The following is a 20,554-nucleotide window of genomic DNA, read 5'->3' as shown; positions in this document are numbered from 1 at the left end:
CCTGCATTTAGACTTAACATTCATTTTAACAACTACCACTACAGCAATTCGGGATAATCATGACTGCCCGTTTTTTGTGCTTGCTTGCTATACTTACGTATGTCACCGCCGACTCCATAATTGAGGAAGGGTCTCAAAACACAGTGAGTCATGTAAGTGCGGCATGTCTCTTTTCAGAAGCGCTGCATGGAATACCCTTCGGTGTGAAGGCCCTCAAAGCGTCGGCGGCAGCGAATGTCTCGGATGCCTCTAAAGCGAGAGAAGGTTGCCAAGATGCCGTGAGACGAGCGGAGGATGCCTTTTCGAGTACTCCCAAGGTGGAGGAGGCCGTCGGACGCGCTCGCGCTGCCCTAAAGGAAGCAGAGAGCGCGGAGAATGCCGCCAAGACGGCCCTGTCGGATGTGGAGCAATACGCGGCCCGTGCCCCACTGCTCGCAGCCGGAAAGACCGCTCCGATTGATGATTATCTGAAAAGTGTTGCAGAGGACAATAGTGCCGCCAGTACTGCAAGACGAATTGCGAGAGGCTGCAGTCTCCCAAATAGAGGAGTTAACTCCTGGGTGCTGACACAGGCTGTGGAATCCGCATGTGCTATTTTCATGGGTGAAATATGTAGGATCGCGAGGACGCGTATGGTTGATCTCAGGGCGGAATATGATCAATTAGAGGCTGCTGTGCGGCGTGCCAGCGAAGCAAGAGTTGCAGCAAGGGCAGCTGAAAGCAACGCACGCAAGGCAGCTGAGGAAGCCGAAAGGACGGCAGAGACGGAAGAAGCGGATGTTCAAGAGATTTCGAGGGAGGAATTTGAGGGAAACGTGGAGGTTCCAGAGGACAAGGAAAAGACGGGAAGAACGGAAGTTGAGGAAGTGCCGAAGAAGGATCCTGAAGGAAAAGTGGAAATTTCTGACGATGATCATGTGCAGGAATTGGGTGACGATGAGGGTGAGGAAGCAGAAGTTGGTAATGACGGCAGCTATGCAGAATCTATAGGAGGATACACATTACTGATCCTTCTTGCAGCACTTTTTCACAGTGCTGCCGCACATTTTTAAAAGCTGTCAACTGTTTCCCTAATCCTCTTACCGTGTCGACAGGTCGAAGTTAGGCGTTAGCTAAACACGTGTTTACAGGGCGCTACTGCAACGGGAGGGGCCACTTACGGCGTTTCTCACCCCTATGCTTTCTTCGCTGGTCGTTTCATTATTATATTCTTATTTAATTCAATGGTATACTAAATTTTTACGTACCGCACCAGTGCTACAAAAAAGTCTTTTTACTCATTTTTTGAACCATACGTCTCCCACATATTTATCTTTTCTGTTATTATTGTTTTTTAAATGCTATCCTATTGGTGTGGCGTCTTTAAACATTCGGGTGGGCGCATGACACTGTAGATTTCTGTGTGCAGACGCTGCATTGTCGAGACACCGCATCTTACCCATCGTTTGTTGATGGATTTATTGTGAAAGTGTTCAAATAGCGGCTATACCCATCTGCTATTTTATCTGACTCGTTTTGCCCTTGATTCTTTTTTTTTTCAAATAGTGATATTGTTATTTTATTTTTATTTATTTTGTCAGTGTTTTCTTCCACACAATTGTTTCCATTTTTATTGTCATGGGGTATTCAGTTTTTATCGTTGCGATGTGTTTTGGGACTCCATATTCTTTTTATTTCATCTGCATGTTTCTTCTAGATTCCCTAAGTTTCTTTCCACTTACTTATTTTACTATCTTGTTTCTTGTTTGTAAGTGTCGTTGCTTGTTTTCCCCTTTGCTTTAATCTCTCTGTCGTTTAGTTATACTTTACTTTCATTTAGTTATGTATCTGACCACTGAAATGAAGTGGAGCTTACACCTGCCGGAGGATTGAGGATTTGTGCAGAACCTCCAATTTCAAAGTCCCTGAAAGAAAGGAGAGAAATAATTTTCTTTTAAATGTTGCGAGTTGACGGCGTTTGATTATTCGTACCTTCAGTTGGAAAACCTGCCGGAAGAGTCAATACTTGTGAGAATATTATTTGAGATGTACAATCCTGCAGTCACAACATCTTTAGCGCATTGCACATTTTGACTTGTGGGCGCCAGGTGTGTAATTAACCGAATGTGAGTTTTATTGGAGGGAAAGGAATTTGTTTAATGCATGATTTGGTCGCTGTTGTAGAATGTCTTTCCACTTGCTTAACTCCCATTTTGCAGTGTGTGGAGAGGAATGTTGAGCTTATTTCCTGCTTTGAGGCAGTAAGGCAGCTTAGTATTAAAATTGATTCTACTCCTCCGAAGGTATGTGTTGGTGCTGAGGACGGAAGAAACGTTAAAAACAGTTTGTGTAGGCGGGACGATATTGCAGAGCAAATTAATTTTTATACTCAAACTGAGCTTGCACACATATTCGAGCAACCTAAGGTGCTGGAATCATTTGCACGGCGAGAAGCAGAGCGCGTGGAAGACCTCTTAAAGGATTCGCAATCTATCATGAAGTATGATCGATTTCAAGTAGTTATGAATGGACTGATGGAAGCTGTAAAGGCCGTTCTTCAGTTCTTTCCTGACAAAACATTACCGATCTGTGTGAGCCGATGGAAGGTGGCACTCGTCCAGTCGCTGTCATTTTGTAACCGACTTGAGTTATTTGAAAAGCATTCTGGCTGCAGTTAGTGATGATCCTTTCGAGCGACTGGAAAGCGTTCTCTCCCGATTAAAAACTGCAAGTATAAAATCTGGAAGCACAATCGCCATTCGAGAACTTATAGCTGAACAGGGACAGTCGAAAGAATAACCATAGTGAAACGCAACTACCGTTAGCGACGGCAACTGTGAAAAAGCAATAAGTCCCGTCATCTCTTCCAATAAAGCAATGCTCAGAAAATTGAACACAAAAAATTTTAAAAATCACAAAAAGAACAACATCCATGCCTCCTCCCATGTTACAACTGCTTTCCACGAGGGGGGAAATTATTAATACAAACATTTACCCACTCTTTCCTACTGTTGCCTGCATTTAGACTTAACATTCATTTTAACAACTACCACTACAGCAATTCGGGATAATCATGACTGCCCGTTTTTTGTGCTTGCTTGCTATACTTACGTATGTCACCACCGGTCCCAAAGGTGGGGAAGGGTTTCAAGACACAGTGAGTCATGTAAGTGCGGCATGTCTCATGTCGGAAGCGCTGCATGGAGTACCCAACAGTGTCAAAGTGTTCAAGACGTCGGCGGCAGCGAATGTCTTGGATGCCTCTAAAGCGAGAGAAGGTTGCCAAGATGCCGTGAGACGAGCGGAGGATGCCTTTTCGAGTACTCCCAAGGTGGAGGAGGCCGTCGGACGCGCTCGCGCTGCCCTAAAGGAAGCAGAGAGCGCGGAGAATGCCGCCAAGACGGCCCTGTCGGATGTGGAGCAATACGCTGCCAATGCCTCAGCGCTCGCGAACAACAATGTAGCTCTGGTTGATGATTATCTGAAAAGTGTTGCAGAGGACAATAGTGCCGCCAGTACTGCAAGACGAATTGCGAGAGACTGCAATGCCCCACTTGAAGTTAGTTCCTGGGTACTGACACAGGCTGTGGAATCCGGTTGTGCCGTTTTCATGACAGTTATCTGCAACACTGCGAGGACGCGTATGGCTGATCTCAGGGCGGAATATGATCAATTAGAGGCTGCTGTGCGGCGTGCCAGCGAAGCAAGAGTTGCAGCAAGGGCAGCTGAAAGCAACGCACACAAGGCAGCTGAGGAAGCCGAAAGGACGGCAGAGACGGAAAAAGCGAAAGTTAAGGAAGTGCCGAAGAAGGATCCTGAAGGAAAAGTGGAAATTTCTGACGATGATCATGTGCAGGAATTGGGTGACGATGAGGGTGAGGAAGCAGAAGTTGGTAATGACGGCAGCTATGCAGAATCTATAGGAGGATACACATTACTGATCCTTCTTGCAGCACTTTCTCACAGTGCTGCCGCACATTTTTAAAAGCTGTCAACTGTTTCCCTAATCCTCTTACCGTGTCGACAGGTCGAAGTTAGGCGTTAGCTAAACACGTGTTTACAGGGCGCTACTGCAACGGGAGGGGCCACTTACGGCGTTTCTCACCCCTATGCTTTCTTCGCTGGTCGTTTCATTATTATATTCTTATTTAATTCAATGGTATACTAAATTTTTACGTACCGCACCAGTGCTACAAAAAAGTCTTTTTACTCATTTTTTTAAACCATACGTCTCCCACATATTTATCTTTTCTGTTATTATTGTTTTTTAAATGCTATCCTATTGGTGTGGCGTCTTTAAACATTCGGGTGGGCACATGACACTGGAGATTTCTGTGTGCAGACGCTGCATTGTTGAGACACCGCATCTTACCCATCGTTTGTTGATGGATTTATTGTGAAAGTGTTCAAATAGCGGCTATACCCATCTGCTATTTTATCTGCTTCACTTCATTTTTATTTATTTATTTTTTTTGATAAAAAAAGACGATAACATTATTATTATTTTTTTTCTTTTATAACCCTTCCCTCCACACAATTGTTTCCATTTTTATTGTCATGGGGTATTCAGTTTTTATCGTTGCGATGTGTTTTGGGACTCCATATTCTTTTTATTTCATCTGCATGTTTCTTCTAGATTCCCTAAGTTTCTTTCCACTTACTTATTTTACTATCTTGTTTCTTGTTTGTAAGTGTCGTTGCTTGTTTTCCCCTTTGCTTTAATCTCTCTGTCGTTTAGTTATACTTTACTTTCATTTAGTTATGTATCTGACCACTGAAATGAAGTGGAGCTTACACCTGCCGGAGGATTGAGGATTTGTGCAGAACCTCCAATTTCAAAGTCCCTGAAAGAAAGGAGAGAAATAATTTTCTTTTAAATGTTGCGAGTTGACGGCGTTTGATTATTCGTACCTTCAGTTGGAAGACCTGCCGGAAGAGTCAATACTTGTGAGAATATTATTTGAGATGTACAATCCTGCAGTCACAACATCTTTAGCGCATTGCACATTTTGACTTGTGGGCGCCAGGTGTGTAATTAACCGAATGTGAGTTTTATTGGAGGGAAAGGAATTTGTTTAATGCATGATTTGGTCGCTGTTGTAGAATGTCTTTCCACTTGCTTAACTCCCATTTTGCAGTGTGTGGAGAGGAATGTTGAGCTTATTTCCTGCTTTGAGGCAGTAAGGCAGCTTAGTATTAAAATTGATTCTACTCCTCCGAAGGTATGTGTTGGTGCTGAGGACGGAAGAAACGTTAAAAACAGTTTGTGTAGGCGGGACGATATTGCAGAGCAAATTAATTTTTATACTCAAACTGAGCTTGCACACATATTCGAGCAACCTAAGGTGCTGAAATCATTTGCACGGCGAGAAGCAGAGCGCGTGGAAGACCTCTTAAAGGATTCGCAATCTATCATGAAGTATGATCGATTTCAAGTAGTTATGAATGGACTGATGGAAGCTGTAAAGGCCGTTCTTCAGTTCTTTCCTGACAAAACATTACCGATCTGTGTGAGCCGATGGAAGGTGGCACTCGTCCAGTCGCTGTCATTTTGTAACCGACTTGAGTTATTTGAAAAGCATTCTGGCTGCAGTTAGTGATGATCCTTTCGAGCGACTGGAAAGCGTTCTCTCCCGATTAAAAAGTGCAAGTATAAAATCTGGAAGCACAATCGCCATTCGAGAACTTATAGCTGAACAGGGACAGTCGAAAGAATAACCATAGTGAAACGCAACTACCGTTAGCGACGGCAACTGTGAAAAAGCAATAAGTCCCGTCATCTCTTCCAATAAAGCAATGCTCAGAAAATTGAACACAAAAAATTTTAAAAATCACAAAAAGAACAACATCCATGCCTCCTCCCATGTTACAACTGCTTTCCACGAGGGGGGAAATTATTAATACAAACATTTACCCACTCTTTCCTACTGTTGCCTGCATTTAGACTTAACATTCATTTTAACAACTACCACTACAGCAATTCGGGATAATCATGACTGCCCGTTTTTTGTGCTTGCTTGCTATACTTATGTATGTCACCACCGGTCCCAAAGGTGGGGAAGGGTTTCAAGACACAGTGAGTCATGTAAGTGCGGCATGTCTCATGTCGGAAGCGCTGCATGGAGTACCCAACAGTGTCAAAGTGTTCAAGACGTCGGCGGCAGCGAATGTCTCGGATGCCTCTAAAGCGAGAGAAGGTTGCCAAGATGCCGTGAGACGAGCGGAGGATGCCTTTTCGAGTACTCCCAAGGTGGAGGAGGCCGTCGGACGCGCTCGCGCTGCCCTAAAGGAAGCAGAGAGCGCGGAGAATGCCGCCAAGACGGCCCTGTCGGATGTGGAGCAATACGCTGCCAATGCCTCAGCGCTCGCGAACAACAATGTAGCTCTGGTTGATGATTATCTGAAAAGTGTTGCAGAGGACAATAGTGCCGCCAGTACTGCAAGACGAATTGCGAGAGACTGCAATGCCCCACTTGAAGTTAGTTCCTGGGTACTGACACAGGCTGTGGAATCCGGTTGTGCCGTTTTCATGACAGTTATCTGCAACACTGCGAGGGCGCGTATGGCTGATCTCAGGGCGGAATATGATCAATTAGAGGCTGCTGTGCGGCGTGCCAGCGAAGCAAGAGTTGCAGCAAGGGCAGCTGAAAGCAACGCACACAAGGCAGCTGAGGAAGCCGAAAGGACGGCAGAGACGGAAAAAGCGAAAGTTAAGGAAGTGCCGAAGAAGGATCCTGAAGGAAAAGTGGAAATTTCTGACGATGATCATGTGCAGGAATTGGGTGACGATGAGGGTGAGGAAGCAGAAGTTGGTAATGACGGCAGCTATGCAGAATCTATAGGAGGATACACATTACTGATCCTTCTTGCAGCACTTTTTCACAGTGCTGCCGCACATTTTTAAAAGCTGTCAACTGTTTCCCTAATCCTCTTACCGTGTCGACAGGTCGAAGTTAGGCGTTAGCTAAACACGTGTTACAGGGCGCTACTGCAACGGGAGGGGCCACTTACGGCGTTTCTCACCCCTATGCTTTCTTCGCTGGTCGTTTCATTATTATATTCTTATTTAATTCAATGGTATACTAAATTTTTACGTACCGCACCAGTGCTACAAAAAAGTCTTTTTACTCATTTTTTTAAACCATACGTCTCCCACATATTTATCTTTTCTGTTATTATTGTTTTTTAAATGCTATCCTATTGGTGTGGCGTCTTTAAACATTCGGGTGGGCACATGACACTGGAGATTTCTGTGTGCAGACGCTGCATTGTTGAGACACCGCATCTTACCCATCGTTTGTTGATGGATTTATTGTGAAAGTGTTCAAATAGCGGCTATACCCATCTGCTATTTTATCTGCTTCACTTCATTTTTATTTATTTATTTTTTTTGATAAAAAAAGACGATAACATTATTATTATTTTTTTTCTTTTATAACCCTTCCCTCCACACAATTGTTTCCATTTTTATTGTCATGGGGTATTCAGTTTTTATCGTTGCGATGTGTTTTGGGACTCCATATTCTTTTTATTTCATCTGCATGTTTCTTCTAGATTCCCTAAGTTTCTTTCCACTTACTTATTTTACTATCTTGTTTCTTGTTTGTAAGTGTCGTTGCTTGTTTTCCCCTTTGCTTTAATCTCTCTGTCGTTTAGTTATACTTTACTTTCATTTAGTTATGTATCTGACCACTGAAATGAAGTGGAGCTTACACCTGCCGGAGGATTGAGGATTTGTGCAGAACCTCCAATTTCAAAGTCCCTGAAAGAAAGGAGAGAAATAATTTTCTTTTAAATGTTGCGAGTTGACGGCGTTTGATTATTCGTACCTTCAGTTGGAAAACCTGCCGGAAGAGTCAATACTTGTGAGAATATTATTTGAGATGTACAATCCTGCAGTCACAACATCTTTAGCGCATTGCACATTTTGACTTGTGGGCGCCAGGTGTGTAATTAACCGAATGTGAGTTTTATTGGAGGGAAAGGAATTTGTTTAATGCATGATTTGGTCGCTGTTGTAGAATGTCTTTCCACTTGCTTAACTCCCATTTTGCAGTGTGTGGAGAGGAATGTTGAGCTTATTTCCTGCTTTGAGGCAGTAAGGCAGCTTAGTATTAAAATTGATTCTACTCCTCCGAAGGTATGTGTTGGTGCTGAGGACGGAAGAAACGTTAAAAACAGTTTGTGTAGGCGGGACGATATTGCAGAGCAAATTAATTTTTATACTCAAACTGAGCTTGCACACATATTCGAGCAACCTAAGGTGCTGGAATCATTTGCACGGCGAGAAGCAGAGCGCGTGGAAGACCTCTTAAAGGATTCGCAATCTATCATGAAGTATGATCGATTTCAAGTAGTTATGAATGGACTGATGGAAGCTGTAAAGGCCGTTCTTCAGTTCTTTCCTGACAAAACATTACCGATCTGTGTGAGCCGATGGAAGGTGGCACTCGTCCAGTCGCTGACATTTTTTCAACCCGCACCTCACACGCACCAGACGGAGTTGTTAGAGCGCCTTTCAGCGTTACGCAAAATTGTTCAACAATTGCTTCTGTCTACGCAGAAAATGTGCGAAGACTATGTCAAATCTGCGGAGGTGCGCCGACTACGTCCAACTGAGGTTGAGTCTATCAATAGTCAACTAAGTGAACAGCTGTGGCGGCCACTAAACAATGTACTGGTGATTTGTGCTGCTGAATGCCAGCAGGCTATAAAACAAACTGTCATTGCTCCCGTTATTGCCACAGCTGACGGTTATGAGTCGCAACCACTCTGGAGGTTACAGTCGAGTAACGGAGGAAGCGCTGTGATTTCCAATTCTGTGCTACACACGCCATTACATCTTGCGCCTAGTGAAATGGTGCGCGGCTTTGGTGAAGCCATTGTGGAAATACCATTAGCACTCGAATCATTACGGGGTGGCAGCGAGGGACGGTTCGACGGCATTGAAGAGTTACTCGAAGAAGTAACGGAATATTGGTTAGATGATATTGTGCGCACGGCGGTATCGGACTTTATTGAGTCTAAAGTGGCCAACATTATAATGTGTTTCCCACTTAATAGCGACGATGCTGCGGCCCTTGCAGTAGAACAACTTGTAACCGACTTGAGTTATTTGAAAAGCATTCTGGCTGCAGTTAGTGATGATCCTTTCGAGCGACTGGAAAGCGTTCTCTCCCGATTAAAAACTGCAAGTATAAAATCTGGAAGCACAATCGCCATTCGAGAACTTATAGCTGAACAGGGACAGTCGAAAGAATAACCATAGTGAAACGCAACTACCGTTAGCGACGGCAACTGTGAAAAAGCAATAAGTCCCGTCATCTCTTCCAATAAAGCAATGCTCAGAAAATTTAACACAAAAAATTTTAAAAATCACAAAAAGAACAACATCCATGCCTCCTCCCATGTTACAACTGCTTTCCACGAGGGGGGAAATTATTAATACAAACATTTACCCACTCTTTCCTACTGTTGCCTGCATTTAGACTTAACATTCATTTTAACAACTACCACTACAGCAACTCGGGATAATCATGACTGCCCGTTTTTTGTGCTTGCTTGCTATACTTACGTATGTCACCGCCGACTCCATAATTGAGGAAGGGTCTCAAAACACAGTGAGTCATGTAAGTGCGGCATGTCTCTTTTCAGAAGCGCTGCATGGAATACCCTTCGGTGTGAAGGCCCTCAAAGCGTTGGCGGCAGCGAATGTCTCGGATGCCTCTAAAGCGAGAGAAGGTTGCCAAGATGCCGTGAGACGAGCGGAGGATGCCTCTTGGAATAATCCCAAAGCGGAGGAGGCCGTCGGACGCGCTCGCGCTGCCCTAAAGGAAGCAGAGAGCGCGGAGAATGCCGCCAAGACGGCCCTGTCGGATGTGGAGCAATACGCGGCCCGTGCCCCACTGCTCGCAGCCGGAAAGACCGCTCCGATTGATGATTATCTGAAAAGTGTTGCAGAGGACAATAGTGCCGCCAGTACTGCAAGACGAATTGCGAGAGGCTGCAGTCTCCCAAATAGAGGAGTTAACTCCTGGGTGCTGACACAGGCTGTGGAATCCGCATGTGCTATTTTCATGGGTGAAATATGTAGGATCGCGAGGACGCGTATGGTTGATCTCAGGGCGGAATATGATCAATTAGAGGCTGCTGTGCGGCGTGCCGGCGAAGCAAGAGTTGCAGCAAGGGCAGCTGAAAGCAACGCACGCAAGGCAGCTGAGGAAGCCGAAAGGACGGCAGAGACGGAAGAAGCGGATGTTCAAGAGATTTCGAGGGAGGAATTTGAGGGAAACGTGGAGGTTCCAGAGGACAAGGAAAAGACGGGAAGAACGGAAGTTGAGGAAGTGCCGAAGAAGGATCCTGAAGGAAACGTGGAGGTTCCAGAGGACAAGGAAAAGACGGAAAGAACGGAAGTTGAGGAAGTACCGAAGAAGGATCCTGAGGGAAAAGTGGAAATTTCTGACGATGATCATGTGCAGGAATTGGGTGACGATGAGGGTGAGGAAGCAGAAGTTGGTAATGACGGCAGCTATGCAGAATCTATAGGAGGATACACATTACTGATCCTTCTTGCAGCACTTTTTCACAGTGCTGCCGCACATTTTTAAAAGCTGTCAACTGTTTCCCTAATCCTCTTACCGTGTCGACAGGTCGAAGTTAGGCGTTAGCTAAACACGTGTTTACAGGGCGCTACTGCAACGGGAGGGGCCACTTACGGCGTTTCTCACCCCTATGCTTTCTTCGCTGGTCGTTTCATTATTATATTCTTATTTAATTCAATGGTATACTAAATTTTTACGTACCGCACCAGTGCTACAAAAAAGTCTTTTTACTCATTTTTTTGAACCATACGTCTCCCACATATTTATCTTTTCTGTTATTATTGTTTTTTAAATGCTATCCTATTGGTGTGGCGTCTTTAAACATTCGGGTGGGCGCATGACACTGTAGATTTCTGTGTGCAGACGCTGCATTGTCGAGACACCGCATCTTACCCATCGTTTGTTGATGGATTTATTGTGAAAGTGTTCAAATAGCGGCTATACCCATCTGCTATTTTATCTGCTTCACTTCATTTTTATTTATTTATTTTTTTTGATAAAAAAAGACGATAACATTATTATTATTTTTTTTCTTTTATAACCCTTCCCTCCACACAATTGTTTCCATTTTTATTGTCATGGGGTATTCAGTTTTTATCGTTGCGATGTGTTTTGGGACTCCATATTCTTTTTATTTCATCTGCATGTTTCTTCTAGATTCCCTAAGTTTCTTTCCACTTACTTATTTTACTATCTTGTTTCTTGTTTGTAAGTGTCGTTGCTTGTTTTCCCCTTTGCTTTAATCTCTCTGTCGTTTAGTTATACTTTACTTTCATTTAGTTATGTATCTGACCACTGAAATGAAGTGGAGCTTACACCTGCCGGAGGATTGAGGATTTGTGCAGAACCTCCAATTTCAAAGTCTCTGAAGGAAAGGAGAGAAATAATTTTCCTTTAAATGTTGCGAGTTGACGGCGTTTGATTATTCGTACCTTCAGTTGGAAGACCTGCCGGAAGAGTCAATACTTGTGAGAATATTATTTGAGATGTACAATCCTGCAGTCACAACATCTTTAGCGCATTGCACATTTTGACTTGTGGGCGCCAGGTGTGTAATTAACCGAATGTGAGTTTTATTGGAGGGAAAGGAGTTTGTTTAATGCATGATTTGATCGCTGTTGTAGAATGTCTTTCCACTTGCTTAACTCCCATTTTGCAGTGTGTGGAGAGGAATGTTGAGCTTATTTCCTGCTTTGAGGCAGTAAGGCAGCTTAGTATTAAAATTGATTCTACTCCTCCGAAGGTATGTGTTGGTGCTGAGGACGGAAGAAACGTTAAAAACAGTTTGTGTAGGCGGGACGATATTGCAGAGCAAATTAATTTTTATACTCAAACTGAGCTTGCACACATATTCGAGCAACCTAAGGTGCTGGAATCATTTGCACGGCGAGAAGCAGAGCGCGTGGAAGACCTCTTAAAGGATTCGCAATCTATCATGAAGTATGATCGATTTCAAGTAGTTATGAATGGACTGATGGAAGCTGTAAAGGCCGTTCTTCAGTTCTTTCCTGACAAAACATTACAATGTGTTTCCCACTTAATAGCGACGATGCTGCGGCCCTTGCAGTAGAACAACTTGTAACCGACTTGAGTTATTTGAAAAGCATTCTGGCTGCAGTTAGTGATGATCCTTTCGAGCGACTGGAAAGCGTTCTCTCCCGATTAAAAACTGCAAGTATAAAATCTGGAAGCACAATCGCCATTCGAGAACTTATAGCTGAACAGGGACAGTCGAAAGAATAACCATAGTGAAACGCAACTACCGTTAGCGACGGCAACTGTGAAAAAGCAATAAGTCCCGTCATCTCTTCCAATAAAGCAATGCTCAGAAAATTGAACACAAAAAATTTTAAAAATCACAAAAAGAACAACATCCATGCCTCCTCCCATGTTACAACTGCTTTCCACGAGGGGGGAAATTATTAATACAAACATTTACCCACTCTTTCCTACTGTTGCCTGCATTTAGACTTAACATTCATTTTAACAACTACCACTACAGCAATTCGGGATAATCATGACTGCCCGTTTTTTGTGCTTGCTTGCTATACTTACGTATGTCACCGCCGACTCCATAATTGAGGAAGGGTCTCAAAACACAGTGAGCCATGTAAGTGCGGCATGTCTCTTTTCAGAAGCGCTGCATGGAATACCCTTCGGTGTGAAGGCCCTCAAAGCGTTGGCGGCAGCGAATGTCTCGGATGCCTCTAAAGCGAGAGAAGGTTGCCAAGATGCCGTGAGACGAGCGGAGGATGCCTTTTCGAGTACTCCCAAGGTGGAGGAGGCCGTCGGACGCGCTCGCGCTGCCCTAAAGGAAGCAGAGAGCGCGGAGAATGCCGCCAAGACGGCCCTGTCGGATGTGGAGCAATACGCGGCCCGTGCCCCACTGCTCGCAGCCGGAAAGACCGCTCCGGTTGATGATTATCTGAAAAGTGTTGCAGAGGACAATAGTGCCGCCAGTACTGCAAGACGAATTGCGAGAGGCTGCAGTCTCCCAAATAGAGGAGTTAACTCCTGGGTGCTGAAAAAGGCTGTGGAATTTGGGTGTGAGTTCTTCACTGGCGATATCTGCAAAATCTTGACGGATGGTATGGCTGATCTCAGGGCGGAATATGATCAATTAGAGGCTGCTGTGCGGCGTGCCAGCGAAGCAAGAGTTGCAGCAAGGGCAGCTGAAAGCAACGCACACAAGGCAGCTGAGGAAGCCGAAAGGACGGCAGAGACGGAAAAAGCGGATGTTCAAGAGATTTCGAGGGAGGAATTTGAGGGAAACGTGGAGGTTCCAGAGGACAAGGAAAAGACGGAAAGAACGGAAGTTGAGGAAGTACCGAAGAAGGATCCTGAAGGAAACGTGGAGGTTCCAGAGGACAAGGAAAAGACGGAAAGAACGGAAGTTGAGGAAGTACCGAAGAAGGATCCTGAAGGAAACGTGGAGGTTCCAGAGGACAAGGAAAAGACGGAAAGAACGGAAGTTGAGGAAGTACCGAAGAAGGATCCTGAAGGAAAAGTGGAAATTTCTGACGATGATCATGTGCAGGAATTGGGTGACGATGAGGGTGAGGAAGCAGAAGTTGGTAATGACGGCAGCTATGCAGAATCTATAGGAGGATACACATTACTGATCCTTCTTGCAGCACTTTCTCACAGTGCTGCCGCACATTTTTAAAAGCTGTCAACTGTTTCCCTAATCCTCTTACCGTGTCGACAGGTCGAAGTTAGGCGTTAGCTAAACACGTGTTTACAGGGCGCTACTGCAACGGGAGGGGCCACTTACGGCGTTTCTCACCCCTATGCTTTCTTCGCTGGTCGTTTCATTATTATATTCTTATTTAATTCAATGGTATACTAAATTTTTACGTACCGCACCAGTGCTACAAAAAAGTCTTTTTACTCATTTTTTTAAACCATACGTCTCCCACATATTTATCTTTTCTGTTATTATTGTTTTTTAAATGCTATCCTATTGGTGTGGCGTCTTTAAACATTCGGGTGGGCACATGACACTGGAGATTTCTGTGTGCAGACGCTGCATTGTTGAGACACCGCATCTTACCCATCGTTTGTTGATGGATTTATTGTGAAAGTGTTCAAATAGCGGCTATACCCATCTGCTATTTTATCTGACTCGTTTTGCCCTTGATTCTTTTTTTTTTTCAAATAGTGATATTGTTATTTTATTTTTATTTATTTTGTCAGTGTTTTCTTCCACACAATTGTTTCCATTTTTATTGTCATGGGGTATTCAGTTTTTATCGTTGTGATGTGTTTTGGGACTCCATATTCTTTTTATTTCATCTGCATGTTTCTTCTAGATTCCCTAAGTTTCTTTCCACTTACTTATTTTACTATCTTGTTTCTTGTTTGTAAGTGTCGTTACTTGTTTTCCCCTTTGCTTTAATCTCTCTGTCGTTTAGTTATACTTTACTTTCATTTAGTTATGTATCTGACCACTGAAATGAAGTGGAGCTTACACCTGCCGGAGGATTGAGGATTTGTGCAGAACCTCCAATTTCAAAGTCCCTGAAAGAAAGGAGAGAAATAATTTTCTTTTAAATGTTGCGAGTTGACGGCGTTTGATTATTCGTACCTTCAGTTGGAAGACCTGCCGGAAGAGTCAATACTTGTGAGAATGTTATTTGAGATGTACAATCCTGCAGTCACAACATCTTTAGCGCATTGCACATTTTGACTTGTGGGCGCCAGGTGTGTAATTAACCGAATGTGAGTTTTATTGGAGGGAAAGGAATTTGTTTAATGCATGATTTGGTCGCTGTTGTAGAATGTCTTTCCACTTGCGTTTTTTTTTTCACTGGGCATTGTGTTTTTGCATTCGCTCCATTATGGTGGTGGGTTGCTTTGTAGTGCAGTGTTATGTTATGTAATGAAGTACGCTGTTTTTAAAATTTTTAATACCGATTTGGTCATATATTTTTTTTATAGACATTTATCTTTCATCGCATTATCGCGTCGCCGTGGCAATGCAATTCTGGAACTCATTTTTTTTTTTCATATCTTTGCAGCTTTAATTGTTGCACGGTGAAGCGAGACGGTTCGTAATGGTGCGTAAATGGTTCTCTAATCATGCGTGTTTGGTCACGAAACTAACAATGGCTTTTCAGTAACGTCCGCTTTTTTAGTCTCCACACAACAGGGGTGGAGGAGGATAACATTTTCTCTTTGCTTTCTTTTTTTTTTTTTATCAGGTTTAAACCCCTTTTTAAATGGAAATGCGTGATGATGGGGTTTGCGGAAGGTTGCATTTCCCAATATCTGAATTGCAAAAGTGAGATTATCATATGAGTAATGTGTGCTGCGCCAATCCTTAGGCTGTAATTTCAGACAACAAACGGCACTTTCCATACGGCGCCTCTTGTTACATTGTTATGTTCGAAGTTGGCTGTAACGCGGCTCAGTGTTACTTAACCAGTCACCAACTCCATTGTGTTCATGTTCATGTTATTGTTATTGTTGTTTTTATTTGATTAATAGCACACTCAGGTTGGAGGAGGGGGGAATTATTGTTTCTTAAATTAGGAATCGTAAGGGGGGAAAGGTAAGCATATTTTTGGTATAATTACTATTTCGCGCTGCGGTGCGCAACCAACAGGTGTTGGGATGTTGGCATTTTATAACTTTCTGTTGGTTGGGGCCTCATTTCCAAATGTAACCGATGCGGGATTTAATGGAAATGAGCGCGCTTCAAAGGAAAAGGAGTCTCATGTAGTGATTTTTGAGGTGTTTGGGATGTTGCTCCTATGCCTGGCGGTTATACTCATTTCGATAATGTTTTCATACTTTTACTTTCAGCACCTTCAACGCCGCGCGAGGAAAAAAATGGAATAACAATCATGATGTTCTCCTCGTACTAACAGTTAAACAAGAAAAAAAAAGGCGCTACAAATTACTCGATATTGTGTTGTTTGTGCAAGACAACTTTCACCACTTGACGCCGCATCTGTTATTGGGGGGAGGGGGTAAGGTGAGAAAATAGAGTGACGCCTATGGTTTTGTTTTCCATGCTATCGGTGTTATGTACTGCCTGCCACATTTGTTGTAAGAGAGGATCGAAACAATTCTCCTCTATGCTTCCCCATAATGTCCTTGGCCTCAGTTCCTTGTACACAGTTTTTGGTGTTGCGGCACTGGAAAGCTCCAGCAGTTATTTCACTTGTATGGTTAAAATATCCCATCACTATTACTAATCGAAACGAAACCGTGACAAGTTGGGCACTACAAACTTTTGAATCGGTTACTGTGCAGCATCATGAAGTGATGTCGCCGGGTTTTTGGAGGACAGTTTTCGCCGCCAAGGGAAAAAGGAGGACCACCACTTTTGCAAGTGACAGAGGAGCTTATTTACGTTTCACCACTCCAACTAAGGTTCTAACCACTTCGACTGACTGTATAAACTTCGAAACCAATCACGCGTATCGGAAGATAACGTCGGTATTAGCGTGTGCATTTTCTGGTACGAACAGAAACCACACACACACAATACAAACAAGAAGGAAGTTGTTTTGTGATTTTGTCACGCCACATCCCCTTAGCAAAGTCACCGAGCGGTTCCCCGTGCTGGAGTGTGAAGAAAGTTTATTTGGGAAAACTCTGCAGACATCTCTGTGTTTTCATTGGTTTGGTACAGAACTATGGAAAACTGAAACTTTTTTGATATATCAAATAGCCGTTGGGAAGGTTGTCTTTTCGCGACATCGTTCGTCCGGTGCATCACCAAAAGGAGGATGTGAATGCAACAGCAGTGTTGAATACAAAACAAACGGTATTTTCTTACAGGAAGCCTGTGCTTGCATGCAATAGATTGACTTTTCCGATATTTGAACGGCACTCCTGACTGGGCAGCGGTACAAGGGCCACTCGTTTCCGCAACAATCAATTTATCGTCATATTTTTCACTCGAGTCGAGATGTCTGGTGCATTAATAACGAAGAAATGGGAACAATATTGTTTGCTTGCTTGTTTCGGGAAACATGATCAATTGGGAGCTGCTTGGCTACGGTCTAAAGGATGCCTTCCTTTACTCATATCCTTTTCTTTTTACGATTTTCTCAGTCTCGCGCCGTTGGGGGGAGGGAAAAGAAACCGGCATATAGTTTCAGGAGCTCTGACCGCATGGGGAATGTGAGGGCGCCCGTTAAACTCCACAGCACGAGGGTATCAAATACGGCGAGGGTTTCCTCACCGGAAAACCCCGTGCATTTCATCTTTTTGCACGGATTTCTGAGTCATGGAGGTTCGCTTATGTCGCTTGCCCGACGGCTGCATGAATGTTTAGCAACGGAACGCATGGCGGCTTCGGTGGAGGCCATCGTTGTGGACAGTCGAAATCATGGCAGATCACCGCACACCTCAACTCACACACTTGAAGATATGGTGGCTGATTTGCGTGAATGGCTGCATTGGCACGGATATGTTGTGGCGGGGAAGCGGGCTGAGGGTAATTTAATGACACCAAGGATTATAGCCGTTGGTCACAGCATGGGTACCTTGACGTGGGCAAAATACCTTTTGGATCATCGCCATGGAGATGTGCACCGGGCGCCCGTTGCCGGTTTTGTCAGCCTGGACATGCCGCCCCTCACTAAATCCTTATTCCCGTCGTCACTTCGTAATTTGTTACATGAATATATTGATTATATGAGGAGGGTGCGTCTCTCGGCAATAACGGACATGCGCAGTGCTCATGAGGAATTCAATCGGTGTGGCATTCGGGACAGAAGGCTGCAGGGGTTTCTCACAACTAACTTACAAATTATTCGTAAAAGCGGTGGTGCGCCACCTGATGTATCGTGGAGGTGCAACCTTCCCGTATTGGATGAAAACTTACGCAACGGATCCATTTTCTTAACTGACGCTGATGCGAGGGTTTGTGCACGGGGGGAAATTGATGTTCCTATTCTTTCCATATTAGGGGCCGAGTCTGAAGTGGGAAGGCACAAACGCCTCCAGGGCCTATGGAAAGGCTGTAGTATTGCAACAACGGAAGAACACATATTACCGAAAGCAGGTCATAATGTTTTTTATGATGATTTGAGTGGCACAACCTCCCTTATAGCTGGGTTTGCTAGGCGATTGGAGACACTGCAAACTTCCTAGCATTCGATCTATGCTTTGTACTTGTGGTCGTTTTTTTTTTTATTTTGTTCAATTTTTATCCTTGTCAATTCAAAACACATTCGCAAACGAAGGCGGGGAGTGGGAGGCGGTTCTTCGTCATATTATCCCTTCGAGCTCAAATGAGCGCGATCGCGGGGGCGCGACGGCGCGTTGGGCCGTATTTATTATTATTATTTTTTTTTGGGGGGGAGGGGTTAGGGGTTGCAGCCGCGTGGCGAAATAAAAAGGCGTCTCGCGTGCTGGCAAACTTCCATTACAAACAATTATTTGCGGATGGCACCAAGACGCGTTTTTTTTTTTTCATGGCGCTTGCGTCACGAGTAGTTGTTGATATTTATTTGCATGTCGCTACGGGAAGGCTGTAAACGCACCTCACACGTACACCCCAGTGACTACTGAAGATTGATGCTCCAGATGCGAACACCTCACCGAGTTTCCCCTATCGCATGGTTTTAAAATACGTGTATTTGCACTTGTTTGGTTAAGGCCACTAGGGGGAGGGGAAGGGAAAAAAGAATCATTAGGAAGAAAAAACAAAAAGAAATAAGCATGGACTACAACGAAATAAGCCCAAGTACTGAGCGCCGAATCGAGGACTTCTTCGCTGCAACTACGCAATGCACGAGAGATGTCGCGCTCCGCCATGCAAGTTTGAATGTGAAGGATGTACGTATGACATTTGTTGGTAGCGGCGCAATGGCTGCCAGCACGTCTCTTGGAGGCGATGCATCTGATTTAAACGGATCAGTTGTTGAGTGGCCCATGAAAGCGAGTAAAACGCTCGCATCACATGATTCCCTCAATAAAACAGGCGACGTGTACGTGGATCAAGGGGTCTTGTCATTCCTTATTGATGCACTAACATCTGCACATTTGGCTCTTCTAGTGAAAATGAAACATGTCTCCGTTTCTCTAACGATTGATTTCGTGCGACCCCTTCTTTCAGAGCGTCCTTTTATTTTGGTGAGTCGTCTCCTGCGGTCGGGTCGCCGGATTTGCTCCCTTAGCGCCGAGGTGCGACAGGAACAAAATGGGAAAACAGTTTTATGCGCCAGAGCCGACCACACTAAAGTTTTCAACGACACGAAATCACCAAACAAAACCCGACGTGCGGCCATCTCAAAACTGTAGCGAGCAGTCACTGCCCTCCTTCGCATTAATCCCTTCAATTTGGGGGGGGGGGAAATCTATCGCAACAACGTGGTATAGTACAACCCCTGTTATTGTAATTTGTGTCTTTTGGTGTTGTTTGAAAAATGCATATTACCCAGTCCTCTATGTTCTTTTATTTTTAAAAAAATGAGTGGAATGCCGCCCTACACTAATCCCTCCTCGACAAGCTCTTCGTCAACCTGAGCCCTCAACCATTATCCCGAACTCCATTCTTGTTCTTGTAAGGTTGAAGCGCGCACCTAAAAAAACACGCAACATGTATACCAGTGGCCATCCGAGCACCAGATCGTGGGGAACTGAAGGTATTAATGCCCCACTTCAGCAGAAGGCAACATACTCTTTCCCCTTGAAGCAGCCGCGGCGCCACCAACAGCAACAACAACAACAACAGACACTTGGAAGACAGTTCGACGCCGAAAGCACCCATCAGGCGAGCCCGACCGCAGCGAAGTTGTTTGTGGGCCAACTTCCCTTTGAAACAGACGAAAAACGCCTGTATGATCTCTTCAGCGCATACGGTACGGTGGAGCACATTCATATTCTCCGTGACTCACAAAACAGGAGTAAAGGTGCAGCATTCGTCACATACTCCAACGTGGAGGAGGCGGATACGGCCATCTTCACCCTTCACAACCGATACAAGATGCTGGCGAACCGCATGATTCAGGTGAGTTATGCCAAAAACAGTGCAAACATATCGCTTTTTGGGGCGTGTAATGCCATAGCAGTGCACCGTATGAACCCCACAAACCCCGTCCCGGATATGGCAAATGTAACCCCGGAGAGTCGCGTGATTTAGCGGTTTTGGGCCCGGCAATTCAGCAATCGCCACGGAGGCTGCGAGGCGGTTGCACCGGGTGTCATTTCCATCATTTCTTGGAGCCGATGCGTTGCCGCACGATGCAAAAGACACCTGAGATGTTGGTGAATATTTTTAGGTGAGCAAATGGTGGCAATACGCGTTGGAAATGGTTTGATAGAAAAGGGAGGGAAAGAAAAGGGAACGGAAAGGATGACGGCTCTCGGAATGTTTTCCCTTTAGGTGTCATCAAGAGGAGATTGCGAACCCAAGGAAGGATGTACCGCTTGATGGTCGTTTCCCCCGTACATGCGGGAAAAAATGAAATGGGAATGCGTCCTTCCTTTTCTCATCTTCCTCCGGTTGCACG

At 44.5% G+C, this 20,554-nt stretch overlaps 13 protein-coding genes across 13 annotated transcripts, besides 8 other annotated features; all 13 read left to right on the top strand.

Moving 5' to 3' along the window:
- Positions 1–20,554: part of a sequence feature (sequence corresponds to BAC RPCI93-8P12) that runs on past both edges of the window.
- Positions 60–1,052, top strand: Tb927.7.440 (hypothetical protein, conserved; the record flags this gene model as incomplete). Its single annotated transcript, XM_840575.1, has 1 exon — positions 60–1,052. The coding sequence occupies one exon, from the start codon at positions 60–62 to the stop codon at positions 1,050–1,052; it is 993 nt and encodes a 330-aa protein (XP_845668.1).
- Positions 1,554–1,575: a sequence feature (AT_rich).
- Tb927.7.430 (hypothetical protein, conserved) lies at positions 2,139–2,657 on the top strand (the record flags this gene model as incomplete). Its single annotated transcript, XM_840574.1, has 1 exon — positions 2,139–2,657. The coding sequence occupies one exon, from the start codon at positions 2,139–2,141 to the stop codon at positions 2,655–2,657; it is 519 nt and encodes a 172-aa protein (XP_845667.1).
- Tb927.7.420 (hypothetical protein, conserved) lies at positions 3,053–3,964 on the top strand (the record flags this gene model as incomplete). The annotated part of the gene is made up of 1 exon (XM_840573.1): positions 3,053–3,964. The coding sequence occupies one exon, from the start codon at positions 3,053–3,055 to the stop codon at positions 3,962–3,964; it is 912 nt and encodes a 303-aa protein (XP_845666.1).
- Positions 4,431–4,499: a sequence feature (AT_rich).
- On the top strand, positions 5,058–5,576 carry Tb927.7.410 (hypothetical protein, conserved; the record flags this gene model as incomplete). Its single annotated transcript, XM_840572.1, has 1 exon — positions 5,058–5,576. One exon carries the CDS (start codon positions 5,058–5,060, stop codon positions 5,574–5,576), a length of 519 nt encoding a protein of 172 aa, XP_845665.1.
- On the top strand, positions 5,972–6,883 carry Tb927.7.400 (hypothetical protein, conserved; the record flags this gene model as incomplete). Its single annotated transcript, XM_840571.1, has 1 exon — positions 5,972–6,883. One exon carries the CDS (start codon positions 5,972–5,974, stop codon positions 6,881–6,883), a length of 912 nt encoding a protein of 303 aa, XP_845664.1.
- Positions 7,349–7,417: a sequence feature (AT_rich).
- Positions 7,976–9,241, top strand: Tb927.7.390 (hypothetical protein, conserved; the record flags this gene model as incomplete). The annotated part of the gene is made up of 1 exon (XM_840570.1): positions 7,976–9,241. One exon carries the CDS (start codon positions 7,976–7,978, stop codon positions 9,239–9,241), a length of 1,266 nt encoding a protein of 421 aa, XP_845663.1.
- Tb927.7.380 (hypothetical protein, conserved) lies at positions 9,516–10,586 on the top strand (the record flags this gene model as incomplete). Its single annotated transcript, XM_840569.1, has 1 exon — positions 9,516–10,586. One exon carries the CDS (start codon positions 9,516–9,518, stop codon positions 10,584–10,586), a length of 1,071 nt encoding a protein of 356 aa, XP_845662.1.
- Positions 11,053–11,121: a sequence feature (AT_rich).
- Positions 11,680–12,150, top strand: Tb927.7.370 (hypothetical protein, conserved; the record flags this gene model as incomplete). The annotated part of the gene is made up of 1 exon (XM_840568.1): positions 11,680–12,150. One exon carries the CDS (start codon positions 11,680–11,682, stop codon positions 12,148–12,150), a length of 471 nt encoding a protein of 156 aa, XP_845661.1.
- On the top strand, positions 12,598–13,746 carry Tb927.7.360 (hypothetical protein, conserved; the record flags this gene model as incomplete). Its single annotated transcript, XM_840567.1, has 1 exon — positions 12,598–13,746. The coding sequence occupies one exon, from the start codon at positions 12,598–12,600 to the stop codon at positions 13,744–13,746; it is 1,149 nt and encodes a 382-aa protein (XP_845660.1).
- Positions 14,250–14,271: a sequence feature (AT_rich).
- Positions 16,176–16,895, top strand: Tb927.7.350 (hypothetical protein; the record flags this gene model as incomplete). The annotated part of the gene is made up of 1 exon (XM_840566.1): positions 16,176–16,895. One exon carries the CDS (start codon positions 16,176–16,178, stop codon positions 16,893–16,895), a length of 720 nt encoding a protein of 239 aa, XP_845659.1.
- Positions 17,103–18,191, top strand: Tb927.7.340 (hypothetical protein, conserved; the record flags this gene model as incomplete). Its single annotated transcript, XM_840565.1, has 1 exon — positions 17,103–18,191. One exon carries the CDS (start codon positions 17,103–17,105, stop codon positions 18,189–18,191), a length of 1,089 nt encoding a protein of 362 aa, XP_845658.1.
- Positions 18,371–18,394: a sequence feature (AT_rich).
- Tb927.7.330 (hypothetical protein) lies at positions 18,762–19,343 on the top strand (the record flags this gene model as incomplete). Its single annotated transcript, XM_840564.1, has 1 exon — positions 18,762–19,343. The coding sequence occupies one exon, from the start codon at positions 18,762–18,764 to the stop codon at positions 19,341–19,343; it is 582 nt and encodes a 193-aa protein (XP_845657.1).
- On the top strand, positions 19,642–20,184 carry Tb927.7.320 (hypothetical protein, conserved; the record flags this gene model as incomplete). Its single annotated transcript, XM_840563.1, has 1 exon — positions 19,642–20,184. The coding sequence occupies one exon, from the start codon at positions 19,642–19,644 to the stop codon at positions 20,182–20,184; it is 543 nt and encodes a 180-aa protein (XP_845656.1).
- Positions 19,753–19,775: a microsatellite.

The sequence above is a fragment of the Trypanosoma brucei genome, chromosome 7 (assembly GCF_000002445.2).
Source record: "Trypanosoma brucei brucei TREU927 chromosome 7, complete sequence".
In the NCBI taxonomy this organism is placed as follows: domain Eukaryota; phylum Euglenozoa; class Kinetoplastea; order Trypanosomatida; family Trypanosomatidae; genus Trypanosoma; species Trypanosoma brucei.
This window is presented reverse-complemented; position numbering and strand designations above follow the sequence as displayed.